General features: G+C 36.6%; 1 protein-coding gene across 2 annotated transcripts in view; it reads right to left on the bottom strand.

Moving 5' to 3' along the window:
• Positions 1 to 18,226, bottom strand: part of LOC144964268 (fibrillin-1-like) — a 117,552-nt gene extending 99,326 nt beyond the window's left edge. The window contains exons 1-2 of one of the 2 annotated variants that reach the window (XM_078898351.1): positions 18,008 to 18,226; positions 17,398 to 17,793 (exon numbers count right to left, since the gene is read on the bottom strand). In XM_078898351.1, the coding sequence (XP_078754477.1) occupies positions 17,398 to 17,612 (215 nt within the window). In that variant the 5' untranslated portion in view covers positions 17,613 to 17,793; positions 18,008 to 18,226. Of the gene's footprint in view, positions 1 to 17,397; positions 17,815 to 18,007 lie in introns of both variants that reach the window. The other variant, XM_078898350.1, reaches the window with a different exon arrangement.
• Positions 18,227 to 20,000: the final 1,774 nt, after the last annotated feature.

Below are 20,000 nucleotides of genomic sequence, written 5' to 3'. Positions count from 1 at the left end.
GTCCTTGGAAAAGCCTCTTTACTCAGATTCTCTCACTTTACTCATATGTAATATGATTACCTGGCCGTTAACAGCGTTGTCTCTATCCGAAAAAATTGCAATATCGCCTAACGGGCATCATGTCCTGTCCTACATGTTAAGTGTTGCTGTGGCCAGGGACCCATTGTAAAGCGCTTTGAGCACGTTTAGTGGATATATGAGTTATATAAAAGCTCAAGTTTGTTTTTTTATTCCGACCTAATACCAGATTGACATGGTGGGTGACAATAAATAGGATGGACGAAAATATCCCTTCGTATACTTTGAAACACTTGAATATAGCGCAATAAACACATAACATTCTCAAAGCGCTTTACAGTGGCTCCCTTGCCAACAACATTCAACATGTAGGACCGAGACAAGATGCCTGTTATATCCATATTACAATTTTTTCGGACAGAGACCTGGGCTTGTTAAGGGCCAAGTACTCATTTTACCCTTCAGTACAGTGAGAGAATGTGAGAAAACAGCCTTTTACCAAGGACTCAACTCTGTGTCATTCAGAGCGGGACTCGAATCCTGGACCTTCCGAACACCACAATAATAGCCGCACAAGACAACATAGCCGCACTATCTAAAGAGTGTTTCGTCTCTAAGGCGTTGTGATCGAAGACGCGACTCCACCGCAATATTGTTTAGGTAAAGCTCTGGAAAAGCGTGCATGAAACAGTGCCAGACAAAGCAAAGAGAACAATACAAGAAAAAAAAAACATACAAAAAATATTAGCGTGCTCGATGTAGTTAAAAAATAACACCTCGAGATTAATATGTCTCATGGAGCCAGATGTTATCTGAGTTTCTCTAGCATTAAAAAGAAAATAACGATTGCTTGCTACTCTTTGGACAAGACATTAGTCATTCACATCGTACTTTCCGCCAGATCTACCAGACCAAGCTACCCAATCACTGAAGGAAGGGTCGGCAAAGGGATGGAATCAGAAAAAAAAAAATCTCGACTACACCCGGTATCGATACCGGTCCCTTTACGTGTGGAGCTGGCGCTCTGCTAACTGAGCTAATTGGACGCCCTATGTCAGTTTTAACATAGAATGAACTTGACGTCAATCAGCCCTTTGTTATTGTTTTTAGCCAGACATGTATATGAGTAGTTTTCACTAAATTGTAATAATCATTCTCTAAACGTTTAAGTTTTGTGTGTTGATACATTATATCCGGCTGGCGGATTGTTGTGAGTAAATAAACTAAACGCACAGTATCAGTATGCTATAGTACTAAAAGGGAGATCAATTCTGTATCAAGCTACGTCAGCGTTTTTCTCAGTTAACCCTTACACCCCGAACCATTCGAGTAAATAAAACGCCCTTTTTGCATCGCTGCTTCATCTAAACATTTACATTCAGGCGGTAGACGTCACTATTCTCTGATACTTCCGGTTTACATCTGTCAAGAAAGTAGTGCCGCGCTGAGGACCGGACCGAGGACCGGTCCCACGGTCTTTTAGCTGTGAACCGTGGTCCGGTCCCAAAGAGGAAGACCGCCGGCGGTCCTCACTTCTTATCACCTTTCAACGGTCTGGCGCCATACTATTTCCCCAGCGATTCGTTGCCTCGGTCCTTTGCCTATCTTCCACCAATCATCACCCATCCCACTTAATTAATCGCACCCACCCCCCTTTGCCATACACTAAACGACACAGACGACCATAGAGGCAGACGACCACCTCCCTCCACTCCGCAAACCGCCCTTTCGTGTGTGAGATGGGGGGAACAGGAGGCGCACGCCTTGGACGATTCCATTATACGGGGTAAATTTCAAAATTTACTACACCATAATGATCGCAATGACAATGATCTATGATGAAGGCATGACCCCTCTTCTCTAATGGGTTATTGTTTGAAATGTATGTGACTACTAAAGATGTGTGTGTGTGTGTGTGTGTGTGTGTGTGTGTGTCTCAAACCTAGCAAGTTGCAAGTCTGATTTTTTGGTTTTCCTTTGTCCATCTCTTGTCGCCACTCCTTTCTATCGCATTGTTGTCATTTAAAATAATACAATAATATTAAAATTTCGTTTGGTGTTTTAACTAATCAAATAATATGAGTTTCATTAGTTTCTTCCTTCCAAAAAAACCCAGTTATAACGTCTGTATTTTTAAAAGGTCCAATAGAATATTTGGGGACCCCGATAGCTCAGTTGATAGAGCACTCTCTTTATACGCAAAGGGCCAGAGATCGATCCCGGGTGCAGTCGAGTTTTTTTCTGAATCCCTGTCTACTCAGCAGTGAATGGGTAGCTGGGTTTGTTAGATCTGGCGAAAAGTCACCATCGACCCCACTTATTACTTATTACTTATTACCGCATCCACCCCCTCTTATTATAACTTCACGTCTCTCTCTTACTCTTCAATGCTCGCTGCCCTCTCATGTGTGTGTGTGTGTGGGGGGGGGGGGGTAGGAGTTGCGTGTGTGTATAAACGCCACGAACAACTCGATCAACGCCTTGGGTGATTCCATTATCTCCGTTAATGGGGATAAATTTCAAATTTTATTCACGCTAAATTATCGAAGTAACAATGAAGTACTGTGATCAAATAAAGAAGGCATCACCCCTCTTCTCTAATTAGGTTACAATTTGAAATGAGTGTGACTACTCCGTGTGTTTTACTCCTGTAGACCACGGTTTTCATCGTGTAGCGGTCTTTAACGGTTCAAGAATGAACGATCCCATGGTCCCAAAGGTCAAAACGGTCTCTCAGGAATGTTCAATGTCGAAAAGGACCGCCGGTCCTAGGACCGGTCCTTGCGGTTTTCATTTCCCAGGGACCGTAGGACCGTGGTCCTTAAGCTTGCCAAGGACCGCCCCGCACTACAAGAAAGGGTGACTGGCCCAGAGTATCGGTGGTTTGTATGTTTTTGGTTTTCTCAAGCAGAAAAGTTTAGAGTTCCTGTAAAGGACAGAGACCAGTTCATTCAAGTTTCATGTCAAATTATCGCGTATTATTTGGTTATTTGGACATTGTACCTTGGACCGTATACCTTTTGTTCCTGTTTCTATTTGTTTTGCTTTTTTAAATTGTATTTCTTTTGTTTTACCATATTGATGGTTTATCTCCTTCTTCTTTTTCTTCTCCTTCTTCTTCTTCTTCTTCTTCTTCTTCTTCTTCTTCTTCTTCTTCTTCTTCTTCTTCTTCTTCTTCTTCTTCTTTTTCTTCTTCTCTTCTTCTTCTTCTTCTTCTTCTTCTTCTTCTTCTTCTTCTTCTTCTTCTTCTTCTTCTTTCTTCCTTCTTCTTCTTCTTCTTCTTCTTCTTCTTTCTTCTTCTTTCTTCTTCTTCTTCTTCTTCTTCTTCTTCTTCTTCTTCTTCTTCTTCTTCTTCTTCTTCTTCTTCTTCTTCTCTTCTTCTTCTTCTTTCTTCTTCTTCTTCTTCTTTCTTCTTCTTCTTCTTCTTCTTCTTCCTTCTTCTTCTTCTTCTTCTTCTCTTCTTCTTCTTCTTCTTCTTCTTCTTCTTCTTCTTCTTCTTCTTCTTCTTCTTCTTCTTCTTCTTCTCCTCCTCCTCCTCTCCTCCTCTCCTCCTTCTTCTTCTTCTTCTTCTTCTTCTTCTTCTTCTTCTTCTTCTTCTTCTTCTTCTTCTTTCTTCTTCTTCTCTTCTTCTTCTTCTTCTTCTTCTTCTTTTCTTCTTCTTCTTCTTCTTCTTCTTCTTCTTCTTCTTCTTCTTCTTCTTCTTCTTCTTCTTCTCCACCTCCTCCACCTCCTTCTCCTCAGCCATTCTATATGTAGATGCTAGTACCATAACGTCTATTTAAGACATGGAACAGTTTAAATCTTATAACCAAAGACTCCAAAAGTATAAATCACCTCAAAGGTGCAGTTGTCAAAGAGCTCCATAACTTAGTGTATTTGATGAATATGTGTTCAATTGTTATAATATTTTTAATTGCTCATGGTGTAAGTTGATAATCATAGTTAAGATCATATCAGGAGATTTTTTACCTGAACCTCTCTTTTCTCACAGGCCATTTAATTAGGGGCAGCGTGGCTCAGTGGTACGGTCTTTGCTTCGTATCCAAAAGGTAACGAGTTCGATCACCCGCCGCTGCGCTGTGTGGCCTTGAGCAAATCACCTAGCCCTAGCTCACTTTGCGGCGCTGCACTGCGGCTGACGCCTGGGTTATTCCAGTCTTCCCTTGGAATAGACCCTAAAGACAAATTTCCCCTTGGGGATGAATAAAGGGAATTTTATTTTTATTTATTTTATTTATAAAAGTTTTTGACCTAAACAACCCTTTCTATGATATGTTATGATGATATGTTATTTTAAAATGTATTAGATATTAAATATAAACCTATTTAAGAAACGATCATCCGGGCAATATTACTCAAATAATTCGAAGACTTTGTTCTTGCTATTTAGTCAATGTGAAAATTTCAACCAATGACGGGGCGGCTTTGGTCAGTTCCATTTTCCTATCACTGTGTATTTTGTGAGTGATGTTCATGATGTTATGTGGGTCTGATTGGTTCAGGTGGTAGGCAAGTATTGAAGTTGGCTATGGCTGGTCGGTTCATGGTTATCGGTCGATGACAGGGGCATAAACAAGCAGCCGCAGCGGTATTTATTATTTTATTTTTTGATTAAAAAATAGAACCACGAAATTTTTATTTGATTAGTTGTTAAATATAATATACGCTAGCTGACGTAATTTTAAAAAGGGTAAGAACTATGTTGATTGAATACCCGAGAACTCTAAGAAAATTATAGTAAAAATGCATTCATTTTCATAGCTTGCCAGGCATAGCAACAAGAGGTCACGTGCTCATTAAGTGGAAGCATCAATTGTTTTGGCATCCTGAATTGGTGAGAATGTTATTGAACCTCTTTCTATCAATAATTTTCTTTTTCTAATCGGTGCCCACCTGGCGAGTGATAATGGAATTCACATAGATTGCAGCATAAATTGGGCTTGTCATCATCTATCCTCTAATGTAATTTATTTCAGAATGTCAAGATTGTAAACCACAAAAAGCGGGTTTGCCAGATAGTTTTAAGTTAAAATGTCAAATACGTCTTTGAAAAAAGGTTTTGTGGTGTGGGTGTGAGAAAAATGCTAAATGTATCTCATGTTAATATTTTTATTTCAAAGAATATGCGATGTGTCATGTCCAATATATTATTATTGATGTTTTAAGGGCATTTAAGGAACACACGGTCCGTTTTAAAGCCATTTTATAATATGATATAATGTTTTCGCGTTGTATTATGTCTGAATGTAAACCACAGAACGCGGGTTTGTCATATAGTTATTAGTTAAAATGTCAAACACGTCTTTGAAAATTGATTGTGGTGTGGATGTGAAAAAAAATGCTAAATGTATCTCATGTTAAGATTTTTATTTCAAAGAATATTATGCGATGTGTATTGTCCAATTTATTATTATTTATGTTTTAATGGCATTTAAGGACGACTCGGTCCATTTTAAAGCCATATTACTGATATGATATGATTACGATAAGATATGATATGTTTTTGCGTTGCATTATGTCCGGGCAGATTTCTTCGTCTTATTTTAAAAACAAGCAATGCTGAATGTTGATAGTTCAAGTAGATGATTGGAAATTATAGTAAAACTCTGGCCCCGTGATTGTGTTCTTGGGTGTAACGCACGTAAAACACACTCGATTCATAATATGATAATGAGTAGGGACCTGACAATAGACAGACGGATATTGTAAGATGGTTAGCACAAGAACAACTCCTCATAGGCCAGCCGTATGATAAGAAAATCTTCATTTGGTTCCATGTTATGGCCAGCTGGGAGATGGAGACGGATAGAACATGTCTGAAGAATGCCGAACCTCCCAAGACTTGCACTAATAATATGGATACCCGACAGCAAGAGGAAGAGAGGAAGACCAAGGGGGAAATGAAGGAGGACATTCCACGTGTATTCCTTGATGGAGGAATGAAATAAGCCCTGTAAAGAAGAATATCTATGATGAGACCGAGTTTCTTTCAATTTGTATTTAGAAAGTGTGTTAGAGCTTGCAAATACGCTTCAACAGTCGCAACGTCACTTCCCTCGTAATGACGCATGGTAACTAAGTAACTGGCTCTAAACTATGGAACAATGGCGGACGCCTTTGAAATATTTCTCCGACGAGCGTGAAAAGCGTATCCAGAGGAAATAAACATTGTAAATCTGATCATGTTTTGACTTTTACACATTCTGATCACAAGACATATGAAAAGTTCTAGCCAGCATGATGAATAAAAAGTACAGATTTTCTTTATTTAGAACCCCGATGGCCTCCGTTGCTGGGCGACATGACATCAGACTATTGAATCCAATTATGAAAATACAATATTATATTCTATTTGGCAATACACTGTGACAATCTGGCAACTCTTACAGATTAAGAAGGTGTTTTCTGGCAGCCAAGTTTGTTGATGTATTTCTTTTTATAATAATTATAAAATATGTTAAGCATTGACATGTGTAACAATGTTTAGATGTGGTGGAAATGTGGTGAAAAGAAACCATAAACATTCCAAGACGCTCTTAACGGACAGGCTTTTTTCACCTTGTTTCCAATTTGAGTTGCCTTTTATTTTGTTTTGTTTAGAGCTGTAAGTTGTCCTGTTTCGGGCAAGCAGGAAATATAAATAGTATATATATGTATATGTAATATATACACACACACACATATATATATGTATATATATATACATATATATATGTGTGTGTATTTATATATGTAATATATTACATATATATATATATATATATATATATGTATATATATATATATATATATATATATACATGTGTGCGTGTGTGTGTATGTATGTATGTATGTATGTATGTATGTATGTATGTGTATGTATGTATGTATGTATGTATGTATGTATGTATGTATGTATGTATGTATGTATTTATGGATGTATGTATGTATGTATGTATTTATGTATTTATGTCTGTATATATTTTATATAATATATATATATATATATATAATATTAATATTTGCCACAATGTTGGAGTCAGTCTACATCGATGTTTCAGGCCTTTTCAGCCATCGTCAGGACTGTGTGTTACATGAGTTTGGTTTGTTGTGTGTTGTTGCTTGTTGAAGTGGTTCCGTAGGATTGTAGTTGATTAGTAAGTGTTTCCGTCTATGTGGACAGCTATTGTAATCTCATTTTTCTTGTTGAGTGTGGCTTCATGAGGGTGTTTGATTATAGTATATTTCTCTTCCACGCATAAGCTACATTGTTTTGATGATGGTGTGTATCCTGTTGTTTTAGATATAAATTTTCCATGAAATGTTGTGGTCTACTTTGTTGTCTTTTAATTTCCAATTATGTTCGCTGAGTTTTGTGGATGTTTTTTTGTTAGTGTTTCTAAATGTTGAGGTGTGGAGGTTGTATCTTGTTTTGAAATTATTTTCCGTTAGTCCTACATATTTTTCTTGCTGGTTTGTTTCGTGACTGTGGCTTGGTAAATTAAACTTGATTCTAAACATTGTTTGTTTAGCGGGCAATGTTCCTTATTTCTGCAGTTGCATTTTCTGGTGGGTGGGTTTTGCTCTTGTCGGTGGTTTATTAATATTTTTTTGTTGTGGCTTGCAATTATTTGTTCTATGTTGCGCATACACGAGTAGCTTATTTTTATGGTATTCCTATTGATAGTTTTATGTAGCTTGTCGTTTTTTTGGAAAGTGTGTATCAATTAAGTACAGGAACTGCAACAGGATACACACCTTCATCAAAACAATGTAGCTTATGCCTGGACGAGAACTATACTATAATCAAACACCCTCATGAAGCCACTCTCAACACGAAAAATGAGATGTACAATAGCTGTCCACATAGACGGAAACACTTACTAATCAACAACAAACCTACGGAACCACTTCAACAAGCAACAACACACAACAAACCAAACTCATGTAACACACAGTCCTAACGATGGCTGAAAAGGCCTGAAACATCGATGTTGACTGACTCCAACATTGTGGTAAATATTAAAATAATAATTCGCTCCATCGCTACATGTCGAGCACTATTCGTACCATATTTGTATCCAACACGATTCAATACACATATATATATATATATATATATATATATATATATATATATATATATATATATTATATATGTATGTATGTATGTATGTATGTATGTATGTATGTATGTATGTATGTATGTATGTATGTATGTATGTATGTATGTATGAATGTATGTATTATGTATGTGTGTGTTGGATAAAAAACAATTAAATCCAAAAATAATAATGGAAGGACCTTGAAAATAAAAATTGTGATGTACAACAATAAACATTTACATCTAATAGCGCATTTTCACGGTTTCACCGTAATCACTCAGAACAAAACTTTCTCTACCCCGTGCAAGCAATGGTTGATTAAAATTATATTTCGCAAGAGCAATTATTCGAAAGATTGAACGAAGATGACGTCACTCAGGTCTTTGCTATTAGTATTTGCCATACACGTGTATGAGTGCTTCTCAGAACCGAACTATAAATTTCAAGGCTAGTTTTGTGTGTTGGTCCGTTATACTTCCGGATTGCAATGTTGTGAGTTTCTTAGCCAAGCGCATAGTTGAGTCCTTGGAACAGGTTCTTTACTCACATTCTCTCACCGTACTCAGGTGTAAAATGAGTACCTGGCCGTTAACTGCGTTGTCTCTCTTGGGAAAAAAATTGTAATATCGCCTAACCATTTATAAAGTGCTTAGTGATCATAATGTATAAAAGTCAAAACATGATCAGATTTATAATGTTGCTCTCCTCTGGATACACTTTTACGCTCGTCGGAGAAGTATTTCAAAAGAGCGTCCGCTATTGTTCCGATAGTTACTAAGTTACTATGCGTCATTACGCAGGAAGTGACGTCACGACTGTTGAAACCTATCGAGACTACAGTGTTCGGAGAAACACACTATGTCAATTTAAAAAAAAGAATCACTGCGGTCATCTAAGTGAGCAAATTTAGAAAAAATATATTGTTCAATGGCTGTGGGGGGGGGGGGGGGGTAGATTAACTGATTGAAGTCAAAATTGGATCCTCTCGCTTTTTAAATCATCCATTCAACCACCTTGCTCCTTTCGACTCTCTCTCTCTCTCTCTCTCTCTCTCTCTCTCTCTCTCTCTCTCTCTCTCTCTCTCTCTCTCTCTCTCTCGCTCTCTCTCTCTCTCTCTCTCTTTCTCTCTCTCTCTCTCTCTCTTTTTTCTCCTTTTTACACATCAAATGAAAGGACGCGCAACATACAAACACACACAAACACATACACCCACACACACACACACACACACACACACACACACAGACCCATTAACTCGCACACACCCATACACACAAACACAATCATAATGCATGAAACTAGACAACAAAATAAGTCTATTAATCATTTCCTTCTTACATGCACATAACAAACGAAAACAAGGAAAACATTCTAATTTATAAATTTTAAAAATAGACCCCACCTAGCCAGTGTTTATTTGATTAGGATAGAGTGAGCCAAGAACGATACGATAAATATAGATAATGCAAATCTCTCTGTTCTAAATCTGACGTGCTACTCTGAAATAAAGAAAAACAATTTGTAAAATTTTGGCCATAAATCTCGTCCTTCAAATATCGATCAAGTAAACTGACACTCATCTTGTCAAAAAAGAAAAAAACTCTCGAACCTAGGATTTCCTCGAAGTCCCAGGTTTGAATGTTTTTTACAAGAGGATTGCAATACAAGTCGATCGAAAATTGGAGGTCGAGTTTTCTGGTCAAAATATTTAAAATGTTATTTTTCAAACTACGACAGAAATGTGGTTAAGCTTTACACCTGTTTCCATTTTTCAACTTTCTAGTTAGCTGTGATATATTTCGCCCTTTCCAAGCTTGCTTTACATCTATATCTATTATCCTGTCGTGCTGACAAACATATCGTTTTTCTCTTCACTGTTTATCTCGAATACGTATATCGGACTATTAGTAGTCCTTAAGGGCAATGAAGCTGGAGTTTATCCCGGTTTCTATAGCGTGAAATGGACAATATCAATTGCTTCCTATAAGACAAGATAATTGGATAGGACGGTTGCTATCAGACCCAGTTATACCATTACTCTGGAATGGTAAAGGGTCATAAAAATATTCGACTTCTCAAGGATTGATCTCGGTCCCTTTACGTGTGAAGCGAGTGCTCTACCTACTGAGCTATCGGGACAAACATCGAACTATTAAAGATGACCCCAAATCTTGTCGAATGTACCAACATAGAGGCTTAAAGGAATTATTTTTCTTCTAGCTTTCTTTCTAGAGAATATCAGAAGACTTGTTTTTTGACGTAATTAGTTGTTGCATGGCTCTCGAATTAATGAAAGAGATGGATGGGTTGTTTAGGCTTCGAAAAAAATATGTAAACAGGTTTATATAAACGAATCCTAAAACAAAATAAGAGAGAAGGGGAGGAGAGAGGGAGAGAGAGAGAGAGAGAGAGAGAGAGAGAGAGAGAGAAAGAAAGAGAGAGAAAGAGAGGGAAAGAGAGAGAAAAAAAGAGAGATTGAGAGAATAAGAGAGGGGAGGGAAAATGGAAAAGAAATTATGTTGTAGAATTAAAAACACTGCAACTTCTGTAGGAATAAGTAAAATCTCGAATGATAACATAATATGATATATACATAAAACGTAAAGGCATTGCTTAAACACTCAGTTGAAAACAATTGAAATTGTTGCATGACTGCCATCAAACTATTTATAGTTGCCAATTAATTATTTTGGTGGTAATGTTTAGGGATGTTTCCTCAATGTTTCTGCGTTTAAATCAATAAAACCCCGGAAGGACTTGAAATTTTGTAGCGGAAATTTAGAGCGATACTGACAAATGAGTTTAGCGGCGTGGTTTTTTGCTTCTTACCTGAAAGGTACCGACTATGACTACCCACCGATATGTGTGGCCTTGAGCAAGTCACTTCGCCATAGTTCACTTTGCTGCAGTCTTGGAATAGATCTTAGAAACAAATTTCCCTTTGGAGATGAATTTTAAAAGTAGTCCTTCAGAGTTATTAGACCCATGGAGCATGGGTTTATCCCGGTTTCTAAAGCGTGAAACGCACAATAATGATATCTTGTTTATCGCAAAGTACTTTACGCCAGATTTAACAGATCCATCTACCCAATGAGTGGACAGGGGAAGGGGGATACGGGGAAAAAAATCGACTTCACCCGGGATCGATCTCGGTCCCTTTGCATGTGAAGCGAGCGATCTACAAAATCAGCTACCGGGATTTCCTGAGATGAATAATGGTAATAGGTAATTTTATTTTCATTTTTGTTTATTTGTATTTATTCCGATACTCGAACAACAAAATATTTTTAACATTTTGACCAGAGAATGTTTCTTTCATGAACTGATCAAATATAAGGACTAAAAGGTTTCACCTAAACTTGTACTTAAACTTGATCATTTATATATCGCACTATCCACTAAACGGCCTCAAAGGACTTTAGAAGGGGTCCCAAGCCAACAACAACGCTTAATATTTAGGACGGGACCTGACGAGACATGTTCCACAAAAACTACTACTACTACTACTACTACTACTACTACTACTACTACTACTACTACTACTACTACTACTACTACTGCTACTACTACTACTACTACTACTACTACTACTACTACTACTACTACGACTACGACTACTGCTGCTACTATTAGTACTAGTACTACTAATACTACTACTACTACTACTACTACTACTACTACTACTACCACTACTATTAGTACTAGTACTACTACTACTACTACTACTACTACTACTACTACTACTACTACTACTACTACTACCACTATTATTAGTACTAGTACTAGCACTACTACTACTAATATGATTCGTTTCAAAACTCAAGTGCTCGCGTTTCTTTAAATTTCTTATCGACCGTCTGACAGACCTGCATGTTACTTTAATTGGATTTCTTTAAAACCTTGTGAATCTAAATCATGAAATTTGTATCTCAGTAGGTTATTACACAATCGCAAATTCATTTGATATTGGCGAGGTTTTATTAAATCACACATGAATAACAGAAATTTATCGTAATGACGTACAACATAATATGTTGTTTAGTTTCAGTTGTGTATCATAGTAATTCTCAAAGTGATGATTCATGATTCTTGAGCCCCACAGCCTTATATTTCTGGTTTTATCTATTGTTTTTGTCTCTATTTAGTTGTCAAAGAGACAAGTTTCAATTTTGTGAAATTGACATCCTTTCTTGACTTCAGTTTCGGAATACTTAAAAATCCTTATGTTATTTTTGTTTGTTTGTTTGTTTTTGTTTTGTTTTGGACTTAGGTGAGTTTACATTTTAAAATCCTTTGCTTTAATCCTTTCCTTACCATCCATAGGAAAATGGTCACATTCGTTACGATGCATCCGACAATTTTCTTGTTCTGATTTCTATTGTCCATCACAAAATGTATAGAAATTAGAAATGCTTTGATTACAGCTATAAATACTAAACACTGTGTTGTTGAGCTCATTTTGCTGAACAACATTCTGTATAGAATGCACTTGTTACTTTTTTGTTTGAGTAAGAATAGTCTATTCTTGTGTTGGGTGGGTGTGAAGTTTTGGGGGAAATTCTAAAACTAGCTGGTACGGAGAGGGTTAAATCGACATGTTAACATATATGCAGGTCTGACATCAGAACCCACTAATGGGCCTAGTTTAACATTGTTGTAATGGAAAATATTTTGCGTCATTTTTTTTTTTAGATTTCCATTACAACAATGAGCCCATAAGGAATTGGGTTATCAGACCTGGGAATAAGTGCACGTGGCTTTAAATGAATTATAGAAAGACAGTAAGCCACTGAAAATGGTGAAGGTTATGATGAGGGTGAGATTTTGTTGCGTTATTTTCGCCATCTTCTGAAAAGGAGCATTCATGATATTTACATTGTGTTTAATGGGTTCGTGAAGCTGAGTTAGGTTTAAAATACGAGTGACTCGGGAGTTATTAATATGGTTCTAATAAGCTAATTTACTAACGAATTGCGTTTTTGTCTTGCAAAAATATATCATGTAATTTTTTTTTATTTTTTTTTTTTGGTAATAGGAGAAATGTTGTCGAGTTTCAATCGAATTCATTTACTAATTTAAATATTACAGGTCAAAACCGAACACGAGTACTAGCACCGCCCCCCCCCCCCCTCACCACTACTACTACTACTACTACTACTACTACTACTACTACTACTACTACTACTACTTACTACTATACTACTACTAACTACTACTACTATACTACTACTACTACTACTACTAACTACTACTACTTACTACTACTACTACTACTACTACTAACTATACTACTACCTACTACTACTACTACTACTACTACTAACTACTACTACTACTACTACTACTATACTACTACTACTACTACTACACTACTACTACTACTACTACTACTACTACTACTACTACTACTACTACTACTACTACTACTTACTATATACTACATACTACTACTAAAATAATACTACAACAACTATACATACTACTAACACTATCTACACTACTACAATACTATACTAACTACTACTACTACTACTACTACTACTACTACTACTACTACTACTACTACTACTACTACTACTACTACTACTACTACTACTAATACTACAACTACTAATAATAATAATACTACAACAACTACTACTACTACTACTACTACCACTACCACTACTACTAATCCTAATACTACTACTACTACTGCTACTACTACTACAAATACTACAACAAAGACTAATGCTAAGTTTGATTAAGATTCTATGATTGGTTAAGGTACTATGCCGTTATACCAAAGTCGTATAAACATTACGACGAAATCGAAAGTTTCCAAACTCGCCTTTTGTTTTTAGCAGGTTTTATAATTTACCCCGTCTCGTTGAAAACGAAATGGCCTATTGGGATAGCTTTATGAATAAATGTTCCTTTCATCAATGTTAAATAATTTTCAACACGACGAAGAAACCATATTTGATTTGTTTCTAAAGATTAAATCGTCTCCAATAAGTCAATGAACCACAGCATAATACGGACAATGCTGTCAAACACTGTATTAAAGTAAAAAAGTTCAATCAAATTTCATGGAATCGAATCATTATCTAAGACTTAAGAAAATCAATTGGATAATGTATAAAAGGCTACTCACAGTCATTAACTCACTCAATCCTAGAGATTTTTTTGCTGCTTTTCAAAATTGGAAACAAATGTATTAAAAATGAGCATGTACAGAGATAGTCATTCAACTACCATTAACATGTAAAAATTAAGAACATTACCTTTGATACTACGCCTCTAATTTGTCTCAGACAATGTAATAAATAGGCATGGGGTAAAAGTAACCTAGGGTATACCACGGATATAGTCGGTGTTAGGGTTTAGTGAGTTAAGCAAAATGAGAAATTGACAGATCACATCAATTTTTTTAAAATTTTGTGTACATAAAGTTCAATAAATTGCTTTGAACCTCGTGAAATTTCAGGCTTGCATCTCTTACGGTCCAGCGGTTAAAGACTTCTAGATTTTTCCAGTTTTATTTCTTGCATCTGAGATATTTTATATGATCTCTCTATCTCTCTATATATCTGTCTATCTATCTATCTATCTATATATGATCTCTCTATCTCTCTATATATCTGTCTGTCTATCTATCTATCTATCTATCTATCTATCTCTGTGTGTGTATGCGCTGCCTGTCTGTCTGTCAATCGCTCTCTCTCTCTCTCTCTCTCTCTCTCTCTCTATATATATATATATATATATATATATATAATATATATATATATATATATCATGATATATATATCATGCAATAAGAGCTCTAGTAGTAGTAGTAGTAGTAGTAGTAGTAGTAGTAGTAGTAGTAGTAGTAGTAGTAGTAGTAGTTGTTGTTGTTGTTGTTTTTGTGTAGTATAGTAGTAGTAGTAGTAGTAGTAGTAGTTAGTGTAGTAGTAGTAGTAGTAGTGTAGTAGTAGTAGCAGTAGTATTAGTAGTAGTAGTAGTAGTAGTAGTAGTAGTAGTAGTAGTAGTAGTAGTCGTAGTAGTAGTAGTAGTAGTATTAGTAGTAGTAGTAGTAGTAGTAGTAGTAGTAGTAGTAGTAGTAGTAGTAGTAGTAGTAGTAGTAGTAGTAGTATCTATCGTCATCATTATGTTATGATCATTACTTATTGTATTATAATTTATAGAACAAATCTGTTTGGCTGTTTGGCACAATAAAATCTCATTTCATGTGCTCTGCAGACCAGATGTACCTAGAACGACTCGGGGTCATGCAGAAAGAGGCTAACTGTGTGTTAACTTTATTATAAACAACACAGTGATCTGAAGTCAGACAGTGCAGTTTTTAACTGAACAACGCAGTATGATAAACGAACGATCTACAAAGATAATCCAATTTTGCGGTTATTTCGTAGAACACTTTTTTTTTTGGTCAGAAAATTTAGACTTCATCTTCTCCTTCTTGCATTTCCTTGAAGTGGATCACAGCTGGATTCCGATTGTGGTCATCGATATTGCCATAGAGTTTCGTAGTCCTTCGGAGCCATTTGTCCCAATGGTGTCAGATTTTATCCCGGTTTCTAAAGCCTGAAACGGGAAATAGTGATTTCTTGCTACCTTTTAGATATAACGGTAGTCTATTGCAAAGTACTTTCCACCAGATCTTACACACACCCAGCTACCCAATCACTGCTGGGTTGACAAGGGGGTAGGAAAAAAATCTCGACTTCATCTGGGATCGATCTCGGTCCCTTTGCATGTGAAGCGAGTCCCTGTAGAGTTCCGTAGTGACTGATATCCGTACATCATTGTCAGCATTTGTATCTATTGATAGCCTGGGTGAAGCACGTGAGGCTCAATTTCATTGTCATTTTGGTTTCCATTAAATTGCCCCACAAGTTGTTAAAAAGTAAATCTAAGACTCCTTTGAATTCTCCAGGATCGTGAATCGCTGCCAATTTGTGATCTAAAATTAAAAAATTAAATTGAGATTTTATAATATATCCACTAAACGTGCTCAAAGCGCTTTACAAGGGGTCCCTGGTCAACAGCAACATTTAACATGTAGGACATAACGTCTGTTAGGCGATATTACAATTTTTCGGACAAAGACAACGCTGTGACCGGCCAGGTACTCATTTTACACCTGAGTACGGTGAGAGAATGTGAGTAAAGAGCCTTTTCCAAGGACTCAACTATGCGCCGAGCGCGAGGCTCGAACCCAGGACCTTCCGATCCGAAAGCGAGTGTCATACCACTAGACCACATAACCGCATCTACCTTATCGAAACGGTATTTTGTCGGACTGATTTATAACCTTAAAATTGAATTTACATTATAAACCATGACACTTCCATTAGATTTTGTCCTCTATTGAAGGCGATGAAATAATTTTTTAACTTAAAGAAAACTCAAATTTCCGATTTCTTGTCATTTTAATTCTAAGATCCTTTGTTGGTATCTGGCTCACCCAGACATATTACCGCAAAGTACTCATTTTACGCTTGAGTATGGTGAGAGAATGTGACTAAGGAGCTTTTTCAAAGGACTCAACTATGCACCACTCAAAGCGGGACTCGAACCCTGGACATTATGGTCCACTAGACCACGTAGACGCAACTATATCTTTTAAAACTGCGCGAATACGGTGTCTCATGGAAGATGTCAGGGTTTAAATACCCTCTATTGAAATTGCCTACTAAATGTCAACACCCATAAACATAGCTGAACCGTAGCCACGATTAGTAAGTTTCACAGTTGAATCTGAATGATATCTTTCACCTTTGTGCGACTGTGTGATCTTGTAGTATGACGCTCGTTTTCGGATCGGAAGATTTCGGTTCGAACTTCGCTCTGCTACTGTACTTGTAAAGTACTTGATCTTTCGTAAAAATATGGCACTGTGGCTGTTTGTTGTTTAAAGTCGTTAGAGACTTTATTTTCAATCTTGCACATTGTTTAATAAAACGACTTGCACTTATTTGCAGGTCTGATAACCCAATTCCTTATGGGCTCATTGTTGTAATGGGAATCTCAAAAACATGACTCAAAATATTGTCCCTTACAACAATGTTAAACTATGCCATATTAGGTTCGGATATCAAATCTTCATACGTCGATAGAAAAACAATATTCCTCCGTAAAATTCCAATTTACCAGCAGACATTCGTCTCAACTAAAATCAATAAAACCAGCGATTCATAATAGAATAATTGGAAATTTGGCACATTGGGGGGGTATTTAGCATTAGCCATCTTCAATCAATTTATTCTTTTATAAACTGTAGACAATAATATGATATTATACTCACCCCCGGGGTTCATCAGCTTGTAGCCCTGATTGTCTACGAGAATATGCTTTGTAGGAGCTTAGGCTGGGCCGGGATCTGGATCTAGACCGGTATCTCCTATTAGCATCCACCGATAAAGGGAATATAATGAGCAAAATGATGAGGACTGCTGGAATGAGAATAGTCCAAAATCGACTGGACACAGAAAAAGATGGCGTCCCCTTTATAAAGCCCATTTTCTGTCCAATTTAAAAACGTTTATAAAAAATAATCGCACTTTGCAATTATTTTTTTTTATATTAAATGAAAGACTATGATTCTTGAAACGCGTGTTTCTGTTTCTGAGCTACATTTCACATCCGCGCTGCATAGTTCATGGTATATTTTGGATCATGCATTGTTTGCACCAACTAAAATCTGACAGAACAAGTAAAACAACTTGAAGAAAAAGAATAGAATAAATTATATTAAACCACTGAGAATATTAAACTTTTGAACGCTTGTGATTATCGGAGAATTGAATACTAATTTCTATATCGAGTTAAAAATAATACTTATTTGTTTATCTATCTACTTTTATCCATTAAAGTCATTAGGTCTAAGACAAATAACTTTTAAACTATTAACTCACATTTCCCAGAATGATATCGTTAGCAATTATTTCGACACTAATACTTCCAACATTCTATATTATGAAAACATCACATCAATCAACTAGAATAGCAATCCAAATATCCGAAAAGTATAACTTGACATGAAAAACTCCTGTAAATATCTTTTCCATCTCGTCTACGAGCATTACTTAGTTCCGACCCCCTTCCGAGTTCACCCTCGTTCCATCGCTCCATCTACCTTACCTACGCATTACGAAAGCGCCAGACACCACCAAGTCGGTAGACCGGGAGATCTCCCGCTTTTGCATTTTCGTAACGCAGGCTCTTACCCCCATTCACAAAGTGGAAGTTGATATTTAGTAGAGACATTAGGGCGAATTAAGTCGTGCAGTAGGATGTTCAACATGTGAATTTAGTATTTGTTGTATTTCCACCCGAGTTAGTATCGTGCTTTAGAGGTCTAACCGCAAATAAGAAAAATAGTGAGAGAAATACAATCTTATAAATCGTAGTTGTAAAAGTAATGATTGTTTCTTCCAAACCTTCGTCATATGTTCTTCGCCCCATCCTCCTCCTCCTCCTCCTTTTCACTGTTCCTTATTCTTCTCCCCCACCTCTCTCTCCCTTCCTCTTCCTTCTTCCTTTCTTCTTCTCTCTTCTTCTCCTCTCTCTCCTCCTCCTTTCCTTCCTATCTCTCCTCCCCTCCTCCTCCTCCTCCTCCTTTTCCTCTTTCCTTTTCTTCTCTTCCTTCTTCTTCTCTCCTTTTCTTCTTCTTCTTCTTCTTCTCTTCTTCTTCTTCTTCTTCTTCTTCTTCTTCTTCTTCTCTTCTTCTTCTTCTTCTTCTTCTTCTTCTTCTCTTCTTCTTCTTCTTCTTCTTCTTCTCTCTTCTTCTTCTCTTCTTCTTCTTCTTCTTCTTCTTCTTCTTCTTCTTCTTCTTTCTTCTTCTTCTTCTTCTTCTTCTTCTTCTTCTTCTCTCTTCTTCTTCTCTTCCTCTTCCTCTTCTTCTTCTTCTTCTTCTTCTTCTTCTCCTCTTCCTTCTCTCTCTCTTCTTCCTTCTCTCTCTTCTTCTCTTCTTCTTCTTCTTCTTCTTCTTCTCCTTCTTCTTCTTCTTCTTCTTCTTCTTCTTCTTCTTTTCTTCTTCTCTCTTCTTCTTCTTCTTCTTCTTCTTCTTCTTCTTCTTCTTCTTCTTCTTCTTCTTCTTTTCTTCTTCTTTTCTTTTTTTTTTATTCTTATTATTATTATTATTATTATTATTATTATTATTATTATTATTATTATTATTATTATTATTATTATTATTATTATTATTGTTACTACTACTACTACTACCACTACTACTACTAGTACTACTACTATTACTAATAGTACTACTACTGCTGCTGCTGCTACAACTGACAACTCTAATACTAATAGCATTAATACACACTGCTATTACTACTACTATCACCAATAAAGCTAATGATACTTATGTGCGGCTATGTGGTCTTGTGGTCGCTTTAGGATAGGAAAGCCCGGGGTTAGATCATCGCTGCGCATAGTTGAATCGTCCTTGAAGAAGGCTCTTAGCTCACATTCTCTCACCGTACTCAGGTAAAAATGAGTACCTGGCCGTTCACAGGGTTGTCTCTGTAGGGATAAAATAGTAGTTCTAGATGTTACGTGTTGCTGTTGGTCAGGGACCATTTGTAAAGAACTTTGAGCACGTTTTGTTTGGGGATTTTTCAACGTTTACTACTACTACTACTACTACTACTACTACTACTACTACTACTACTGCTGCTGCTGCTGCTGCTGCTGCTGTTGTTACTGCTGCTGCTGCTGCTGCTAATACTACTACTACTGCTACTTCTACTACTACAACAACTACTGCTACCACTACGACGAGGACGACAACTACAACTACTACTACTATAAATACTACATCATCATAATTATCATAATATACTTGAATATGCTCGGTGAACGTTTTAAGCCTGGAAGGAACATTGGGTAAGGCACTCTACAAATAAA

The sequence above is a fragment of the Berghia stephanieae genome, chromosome 2 (assembly GCF_034508935.2).
Source record: "Berghia stephanieae isolate SIO BIC M18660-M18661 chromosome 2, UCSD_Bste_1.3, whole genome shotgun sequence".
In the NCBI taxonomy this organism is placed as follows: domain Eukaryota; kingdom Metazoa; phylum Mollusca; class Gastropoda; order Nudibranchia; family Aeolidiidae; genus Berghia; species Berghia stephanieae.
This window is presented reverse-complemented; position numbering and strand designations above follow the sequence as displayed.